Consider the following 10563-nt stretch of genomic DNA (forward strand, 5'->3'; position numbering starts at 1 on the left):
CCTCAAGTCGACCCTGATCATATCAAACTAAGCTAATAACCTTTCAAAGGTCCATACTAATTTCCCTCTTCCCATAACACACAAGGACAACCATCATAACCGGAGTACAGTTCGCAACTCAGAATCCGAGTGCCCTCCAGGCATCCATTCTAAATTTAACGATATCATCACAATTCTTCATACTTGGTCTAGATCCTTAATCAATCTAGTGGCTACGTGCCACATTTATGCAATCTTCCGGTGGGACACACTCCCACAATCTACCATAGCAATTAACTGGGTCTTACCTCCAAACCACTGACCGCACTAACGCTGAAAGGCGATCAAGAATCATTAACCATGATACAAGCCCTCTTTACAAAGCACCAAACTCAGGTGACACTGAAGACCATGCCAACTTACTTTAAACACCGAAACTCCTTTCCTACCCATCCGAGCTTCTGACATCTTTGTCCACACCGAATTGCAGCTTTGATTCTCATCTCAAATTCCATACTAAGCGCTACAACTTACATATCCATAAACAGTAGGACACGATTCTTCATCGAAATTCCAGAATTACTAATAGATTAATACTTCATCACGTCAAAGCTTTTTCGTTGAACTCACTTTAGGAAAACCATAACAGCGCGCCGGTGACTACCCATAACCGTAGAATGTGCAACATCTAAGTAGTGGTCTAAGGCACCATGGCCCCTTCCGGAATTCGCTTCCACATAACAAGCCATAACATAAGAATGTTTCTGGATAATAACAATTACAACGGCTGACAAGCCTCATACGCAGTGCCACAGATCACTTGCATAACTTAATCACGCTGAAAGAGCTGATCTCTACCGCCAATATGCCAACTAAATTACGGCTAATCAATCTATCTTCTTCCAATTTATCCTTGATTGTCTTAGAAATAATTCCAACTCCATTCAATACATAGCATACTCCATCTGCACTTATTCTGAGTGACCTTGAATCACGAGACTATGCCGTCTCAAATCCCACGAATTATTCCGTACCTCCCAAATGCCACACTGCAAGCCAAAACATCACAGAACATCCTGCGCCTCTTCTCATAGGCTGCAAACAAGCTTGATTCTTTACCTGTAATTATACGCTCGAAATCATTAGGCATCACACCTCATCTTGTGAATTTACCATGACCGTTGTTGAGAGCCACCCGCTCTGACTTGGCCCCGAATATCATCAACCCTATGAGTCTTCCATCACATGAATACCCCCTTGGCGAAGAACCCGCCGACTCATTTCCCTTGGAACCCGCATCTATACAAAGCAAAATCCTGAATCTTTCCCAAAGGCTGAACAGGGGCCAATAAGGCCAATGATAGCCTACCTTTAATAATCCATTTGCTCAGATTACCATTTATGGTCTTTCCCCGTAGCTGAAATAGCCCATCATTATGCTAATAACCAGAAACCTCGCAAGTAGTTGACTCTGCAACCACATCATAAGCGGTGGGACTCCCCCACTTAGCTCGAAGCCATAATTTCACCAATCTGGAACTCACCCGTCCTTTTTATCTCTTATTGACATAACCTTGCGCAATCAACCACCAAAATTCTCGAGATCTTTGTGTAAAACCCCCTTCTTATACTCTAAATCATCCACCATATTCGCACGATCGATCTCTTCGCTATATACCCAATAGAATTCTTCGCAGAAGCCTCGCCAACCACGCGACCGCTAACCTACTCACTTGGGTAACCCACCTATAAGAGCTCTCCCCGGCATCTTCCAATGCCGTTGCACGAGGTACGATCACTTCGACATCAATGACCCTTCCTAAGTCTGAGCTCACTCCCCAGCTGCACAGGTCCATTTACCCCTCATGGACATCATTAAATGTGCCACAACATCCTTCCAATTCAAAGTCATGCTGCATCCTTCTTCATCTAAGGGGCTCCGTTCCGTTATATTAAATCTCCTGCCGCCCCAGAACCCCTACTGCTATTAGATCCGTAGACCCCCTATAGCCAAGCACCAATATTCTTAAATCGCTCCAAATTTTCCTTAAGGCGCATAGTCTTCCTACCACCAAGCCCTATACAGCTCCGCCACTCTCCCACTTTGGGCAAACTCGCTCCTTTAATCAACTGCTCGACCTACGCTTCTTATACCTGGCCCTTTAGAAGTTCAAAACTCCGCCTGACACTTCCCACATGTTTCTCATCTTCTGCTGCTCAATTGTTGCCTTAATAAAATTTATCTTCATAGAACTTGAATCCACAAATCGCTACTAACTGCAAACTTCTCCAGAGGCCATCTTTCTCGAACTGTCAACATTAGAAATACTGATACAATCCTGAACCACCGCATCCTGCAATATCTGATAGTTATATCTCCGATACTATTTCACAATACCTTGCCTCAAAGGCGAATTGTAGGAGATCATAACACCGAAAAACTTAATACGTCCAATTAGGACGACAACACCCAATATAGAAGAAAAATTCCACCATGCTTGCAATTACCAAGTCTCATTACTTCCACCAGTCCACATATGACCCTCCTTAGTTCGATTGCCTTTCCCCCTGCCAGGAATAAAATATCGAATCTGTTGATATGCACTGAGTAAACCTCCCTTGAAATCATTCACTGCCCTGACACGTGGGCAACACCCTACCATCATATTACTACTGCAGAATAGTCATTCATAAGCATCGCGGCAACTTGTGCCTAGCCTCAAAGCGCTCGAAAATACTGCTACTGGGCTGAAACAATAAAATATTCTTCCATAAGGCGACGACAGTAATCTGATCAGCTATACCGGGAGAAACATACTGTATCACATCTGTAGTACCATTACGGTTCTTCAATTATCGATTTACATCAAGCGCTTCGTGTCGCATGAGATTGAGTAAGAAAGAAACAAAGGCATAAGCCTCACATGAAGTCAAGTCGCACGATAAGGAATCAAGAAGGGAAGTACTCCTAACAGTCCTGCAGCCTCCCGAGGATAAGTACAGACGTCTCTGTACCGATCCGCGAGACTCTACTAGACTTGCTCATGACTCGTGAGACCCTAGGAATCTAGTGCTCTGACACCATGTTGTCACGATCCAAAATCCACTAAGGGTCGTGGTGGCGCCGGACACCGCTGTCAGGCAAGCCAACCAAATACTTAATTAAATTCTCATTTTAATACTTTTTGAAATCCAGGATTTTCCTTCCACTTTTCGTAAATAAAAAAAAGGTTCACTATTTCGATTCAAATTAAATAATAATCAATTAATATAGATGTTTCGAAAAACCATTCCAGAACCCGGTGTCACAAGTGCATGAGCATCTATTGATAAGGAAAATGAAATACAACATCTGTCCGAAATGCAGTGGACAGGGAATAAACATAAAAATGCTGAAAGGAACGACACTAGCTGCGTGTCGCCTCGAACAATGCAGCTCGCCTAGTCCCAGAATCATCCGCGCTGCTATGCGCAATAGGTCACTAGAGTTACTTATACCTGTGCAATAAAAATGCACAGAAGTGTAGTATGAGTACGTAATCAACGTGTACTCAGTAAGTATCCCGTCTAATCTCGAAGAAGTAGAGACGAGATGCTCAACTTTGACACTTACTAATGGTCCAATGATAATATACTAAATGTACAAAGAAATCAGGGATTTTATATGGCAGTTCTATCTTACAAAGCCGAAAGACAGGCAAAACACCTTCAACAAATAATAAAGGATTTTAAAGGTCTACTTTTCTTTATTTTATCAATTTACATCAAGCCATGAAAGGCAATATCATCATTTAAAATTTCTCATGCATCAATATATATAAATATCATGCGCAAATCATGCCGAGGCGACGGCCCGATCCAACAGAAATAAACTGTGCACTTGCCGAGGGTCGACGGCGCGCCTATAGATGCATCTATTACCCCGCTCGCGAAATAATCTGCGATGCGGTCAACATAAAGTAAACACATACCCTGCTCGCGAATCGTACATGCGACGCAGGTACACAGACAGATACATGCTCAACCAATCAAGTAAGAACTTATCAGAGAATGTTTATCAAAATGTATCAAATTCTCTTTTAACAAATTTTAAGAAGTAAAGTTTAATCCCTTTAGAAATTCATTTACAAATTCCATGTGATTTAAGCAATTCAAACTACCATAGGGTTTACAAATAATCCAAGCATTCATGCTTTTGGGTCCTAGCAACCCGGAAAATAGCATAATAGTAGCTACGCACGGACTTTCGTCACCTCGTGCGTACGTAGCCCCCGCAAGTAGGAGCACTTAATCAATTATATTAACCTATGGGGACAATTCCCTCTTACAAGGTTAGAAAGGAGACTCACCTCGCTCCAAAGATCCATAACCGGCATTCCACGCCTTTCCGAAGACTCGAATCGATGCACAAGGCTCCAACGCTAGCAAACGATAATACAAATCCATTAATGTATACTAAGGTACTCATTATAATCCAATTTATAACAAATCCTAACCCGATCGAGAGGTTGACAAAAATGCCCTCGGGCCCACGTGCTCGGAATCCGTAATTTTTCGAAGATAAAGATTGCCCATAGCCTCACGAACTCAAATATATGATTTTCTCTAAATTCCATACCCAAAATCGTGGTCAAATCCCAAGAATACTAATTTTCTAGGTCTTCCCTCAAACCCACAAGTTTTCTACAATTTTCCAAGTCTAAATCCATGTATAAACCTTGTATATACTCAAAACTAGTAGAAATCACTTACCTCATGCTTGGTGATGAAAATGGCACTCCAAAGTTGCTCCAAAATCGGCTCCCATGGAAAAAATGAAGTGAAAATGAGTCAAACTTCGATTTTTAAAGAAATCTCTCTGCCTCCAGCAGTTTCCGCATCTGCGGAAAATTTCCGCATCTGCGGTTATGACAGCAACCAGCACTTTTCTCGACACAGAAATGAGAATAACTCCCTCATACGATGTCCAAATTCAACGATTCTTTTTGCTGTGGACCAGTAATTTCGATACGGATCTAATGGTACAATAAAAACTTAATTTGGAGCTCATTTTCTTAATATGGTACCCTTTTATGTCCAAAGAAACGATATTGAAACATCAAATAAGAGCGCGATACAACCCGAAACACACCCGAGGCCCCGGGACCCCGACCAGTCACACCAACCAGTCCTAAAACACATTACGGACTTGCTCGAGGCCTCAAATCACATCAAACAATGCTAAAATCATGAATCAACCCCCAATCCAAGCTTTATGAACATTAGAACTTCCAACTTCTACTTTCGATGCTTAAACCTATTAAATCACGTCCGATTGACCTCAAATATTGCACACAAGTCATATTCGACATTACGGACCTACTCCAACTTTCAGAATCGGATTCCGACCCCGATATCAAATAGTCCACTTCCGGTCAAACTTCTCAAAAACCTTCAAATTTCTATCTTTAGCCAAATGGCTCCAAGATGACCTACGGACCTCCGAATTCACTTCCGATCGCACTCCCAACTCCAGAATCACCATACGGAGCTATTCACAGACTCGGAATCCCAAACGGACATTGATAACACTGAAATGCACTTCAAGCCAAACTTATGAAATTCCTTCTAAAATGCTAACTTCCACAATAGGCGCCAAAACCCTCCCGGGTTATCCAAAACCTGAACCGGGCATACGCCCAAGCCCGCAATCATCATACGAACCTGCTCGAACCTTCGGATCCCGATTCCGAGGTCGTTTGCCCAAAATTCCCATCCTAGTTCATTCTTTCAACTTTAGGCTCCTGAAATAGGAATTCTCTTCCCAAATCAACTACGGATTTCCCGATACTCAATTCCGACCGTGCCTGCAAGTCATAATGCCTGAAATGAAGCTGCTCATGTCCTCAAATCGCTGAACGGCACGCTAGGACTCAAAACGACCGGTCGGGTCGTTACACGACTAGTCGTTTTGAGCAATTTCATCCGATTCGGTAGTTTGAGGTCACGAGTAGCTTCATGTTATGTGAATCGACTTGCGTGCACAGTCCGAACTTGAAACCGGAAAGCTTTTATGTGAAAATATGAAAAAAATAGTAATTTTTAGAGTTAAAATTTGGTTTTTAGTTGACTTTGGTCAACATTTTTTGTAAATGGACCCGGATTTGTGTTCCGACGATCGCAGGAGGTCCATGGTAAAATATGGGACTTGGGCATATGCCTGTGTCATGACCCTAATTTCCCTCCCTCGGGAGTCGTGATGGCGCCTACTATTGGGAGCTAGGAAAGCCAAAACTTAAATACTTACTTCGTTAACAAATTTCTTCCTTTTAACAAATATAAGCGATAACATGAAATCAGCGAAACTTTAAATAATTAAGCGGAAGGTAACAATAAAATATCTGGAATCAGCGTCTATTACAACTTCTAAAACCTCAAATACCCAAAATCTGGTGTCACAGTGTCACAGACTATCTAAGATTACTACATACACGATCTGAAGAAGAACAATACACTGTTTCTGAATAAAAAAGAAGGAAACAGGAAATAGAGATAGAGGGAGACGCCAGGGCTTGCGGACGCCTGCAGGTCTACCTTGGGTCTCCGGGTGGACTGAAGGAATCTCTCCAACTACTGTCCGAAAGCTGCTCCGGAATCTGCACACAGTGCAGAGTGTAGTATCAACACAACCAACCCCATGTGCTGGTAAGTGTCCAGCCTAACCTCGGCGAAGTAGTGACGAGGCTAGGACCAAACTACCAAATAAACCTGTGCAGTTTCAATATATACTGCGGAAAAGAAAATACAAAAATAACCAGTCAATGTGAGAAAGGGAAACAAGCTGTGGGGGAGATAATAGTTATGAATAGAAAGGCATCAAGTAAGGAAAGAAACAACATAACTCGGATACCAATAAGGAATCAGGAATCAATAAATGCACGGCATCACCCTTCGTGCTTTTACTCTTGTCCTCACCAAAGCAAATATATAATAGAAATGTGCACGGCATCACCCTTCGTGCTTTTACTCTCTTTCACAACCAAGTAATCAATAGAATCGGCATGGAATAGTACATCGTGCGGCACGACATCACCCTTCGTGCTTTACACTCTTTCCTCACAATCATACACGACATCACCCTTCGTGCTTTATACTCTTTCCTCCCAAAACAACAATGCACGGCATCACCCTTCGTGCTTTATCACTCTTCCTCACCCAACAACAATCACAACCATGGGGCGAGGGAATAAACAAGAATATAATAGGAATCCCGGCAAGGGAGCAACAATTAAACAATTAAATCCCGGCAAGGGAACAACATCAACAATATCAACATCCCGGCAAGGGAGATAACCAAATAAGCATTAATATCCCGGCAAGGGAAAAATTTAATAACTCTTTCTCTTTTCACTTTTACTTCACAACTCGCTTTAGCACTTGAGCCAATGCTCCAAAGGGTTCAATCAACTCACTTACCTTCACAAATTCGTAATATAACTTGAGCCATTGCTCCTCGATGTTCAAAAGTCACAATTGCTTCCTTATCTTTTCACAACAAATAGAAATCACTTCTAAAGCATAGATTATTCAACGAAATCATGAAAATCACATTATAAGACTCACGGTCATGCTAGACATCAACGCATAGATACTCGTCACCATGCCTATATGTCGTAATCAACAATAATCACGTAGCAAATAGAACTCGACTCCTAATCCCTTAAGCTAAGGTTAGACCAAACACTCACCTCGAACTTCCACGGCCAACTCGAGCCTCAATCATCGCTTTTCCTTCCAAATTCGGCTCCAACCCAATCGAATCTATACATAATCGACTTAATAACATCAATAAATGCTAAACAACCCAATTCCAATGTTTAATTATAGCTTTCTGTACGCGGTAAAAATCAGAAGACTTGATTTTCGCTATCAAGACAATTTGGGAAGCCTCCCTCGAGACCCCGAGGATGGAAGGCTATGATCGAGTTCTCGACCTCCGGGCTCATCGAGGTCCGAATCAAAGGAAGCAGGGCTCGAGGTCAGGGTAAGAGAAGATGACTTCGGAGCGCATGGCTACACCTGACAGGGCCGGCTATCTGTAACCTACTGAGATGACGTGCGATAGGTCGTCCCATATTTCTACTCTTGTAAATAATATATGCATATTTTATTGAGTCCTCACGCCTATATAAGGGGGACTCACCCCACCTTGTAAAGGACAGATGTTGCTCCACTTCTCCAATAAGCAATAATATCTCTCTCTCTCTTTCTTCTAAATTATCAGTGTTCTTCGACCCCGAGGTCGCCCTAGCATTTTATTGTTCTTCGTTTGTTCTTCGTCATTTAGCTCAATATTGACGGTATAAAGCCTTGTATGCACATACTTATCTGTTATCACCTTCCTGATTACCCTCGATAAGGTTACCTTCGATAGGCCCGAGGTAGCCTCGAGGCCTGGCCCCGAGGTATCTATTGGCTTTTCCTAAACCTGGGAACATCCCTGACTGGTTCGATTATCGCTTTGGCTTGCTCAATCTTTACTGTTTTACTCCATGTTTAGCAATAATCACCCTTTCAAACTAGCTCGAGAATAGATCACGTATTTTAAGAATCCCATTTACAAATTTAATTATTGTTACCATTTTAACGGTAAACAGTTTGGCGCCCACCGTGGGGCTAAAAATAATAGTGATTATTTTCTTGCTAGTTTCGTCACTTAAACGTACGATATCTCTCACACTTTTTCTTGCCCGAGACCTTTCGATTTCAGGTTAATGGTCAGCTCGATAAGGGAAATCGAGGACGATAACCCCATAAATCGCAAGGAAAATAATGTGGCCATCCTAACGGCTGGCACAACACCGCAGGACCCCGGTAACGCATCCAGATCAGTCCGAGTGGATATGGATTCATACGCTGCACAACGGGTAACGAAGTCTTGCACTTCGACGGCGGAACACAACACGCTAACTGACAGGAAACCCGAAAAATCCCAGCCCCCGGTAGAAAGGAAGTTGATCTTCGTGTTATTTTTGAAATGTTGCAGGAACAATGTTTAGCTATCCAAAATATCTACTCGCTCCGAGCCAGTATCCAAGGTATCGGGCAACGACGAACCAACGACCTATCCTATAACGGTAAGGATGCTAGAGGACATTATCTAAAAGATCAACTCAAGCTCGCGGAGACTCCTACAGCAACCGTCTCCCGGAGATACAGTCCCGAGACTCATTTCGCGGAAGTCAGAAACAACGAAATTCCCTGGGGATGACAGAACCCCAAGTCCTCATAGGTACATCACCACTCCGCACGCCTGTTCAGGAACGACGAGCCCCAAAATGGAGAACTCGGGCCCGTCCCGATGAGGAGATTTGAAGAAATTCCCCCGGAAGAAACCATGATGCAACATCATTGTTCGACATCCGATCTCGAGAACTCGCTCACCATACTATCGCAATTCGTGGAAGCACGCGCCAACGCCATCAAAATAATGCCAGAAGAGCTCAACGCACCAAAGGCTGGGAGAAGAAGAAGAAATAAAATATCACAGGAAGCCGCGCCCCGCTATCCGACAAGACAAACGAGACCACTCCCGGTCCCGAATAATAGGGTGGCATGGGCCTTCGCCCAAAACCCAAACAAAGCATACCCGGCAGCTCCGGAGCAATTCGTGCGAAGCTCAGTCGAATATCCGATCGAGGCTTGGTCATATACTAGCAACCAACACCAGACCCAAGTCAGAGCCGCGGATAACCCTCGAGAGACCCCCGCTGGATCAGCGTATCCAGGCAGATCCCCAACAGAGAAGCCGACATTGAACGAACGGGGTCATCGTCCACATGGCACGAACGAAAGAAACGTTTTGAGGCACAATGCATCTCGCAACAACAAGGCGGTGGCCCGAAGACGACATCTTTGAGGAACCACCATGATACCAGATTCAACGAAACGAAACTGGCAAGGAAACCTCGCCCGATAAAGTTCGATTTCAATGTTGCAGTTCCAAACATAGTGGTCACCATAAGTAAAGCCGGGAACTCCGGGTGGCTCGGACCTATTCGACCAAAATCCCTCCAACGAAACCGTGGCCCACCACGAGAGTCATGAAATGTTCGGAGTTACAGACCCAAGAGAGCAGCAACTACGCCATCCAACAAAGGTGACCACAAAGCATCACCAAGCAAGCGAACTCGGATCCAGCTCAACGAACAAGGGGAAATCAAACAAAGCAGGGTCGGCAAGCTGCGGAATATCGTCACAATCGTTAAAGGATGGAGGCACCCCGCTAAGATCCATAGAACATAGAATGCAAGTGCCCGTCGCCAGAAAGGAACGATCTCGGGGAGTACTCCCCGAGGACACCCTCTCACTCGAGGAAAAAGGACACCGAGACTCCACTTCGGCATCGCATTAATGTATTGGTAATCCCTTCTTTCGTTCGAGCTCATTTTCAAATAAAACATACATTAATGACTACAGGTATATAAGCCAAAGTTGTACCGACAATGTCGGGCCAAAGCCAATAGGACAGTCCGGACCAATGTTGCCCTCATGCCGGACCGCTAATATGTCTGCAATGGCGGTTGCCACAACATCCAAATTGCT

At 43.6% G+C, this 10563-nt stretch overlaps 1 protein-coding gene across 1 annotated transcript in view; it reads left to right on the forward strand.

Annotated features, from left to right (window-relative positions):
* LOC109218738 (RNA-directed DNA polymerase homolog) overlaps positions 1 to 9229 on the forward strand; it is a 53731-nt gene extending 44502 nt beyond the window's left edge. Inside the window, exon 2 of the mRNA XM_019383125.1 lies at positions 9005 to 9229. Within this exon, the coding sequence (XP_019238670.1) occupies positions 9005 to 9229 (225 nt within the window). The remainder of the gene's footprint in view (positions 1 to 9004) is intronic.

Source organism: Nicotiana attenuata, chromosome 2, assembly GCF_001879085.1.
Source record: "Nicotiana attenuata strain UT chromosome 2, NIATTr2, whole genome shotgun sequence".
In the NCBI taxonomy this organism is placed as follows: Eukaryota; Viridiplantae; Streptophyta; class Magnoliopsida; order Solanales; family Solanaceae; genus Nicotiana; species Nicotiana attenuata.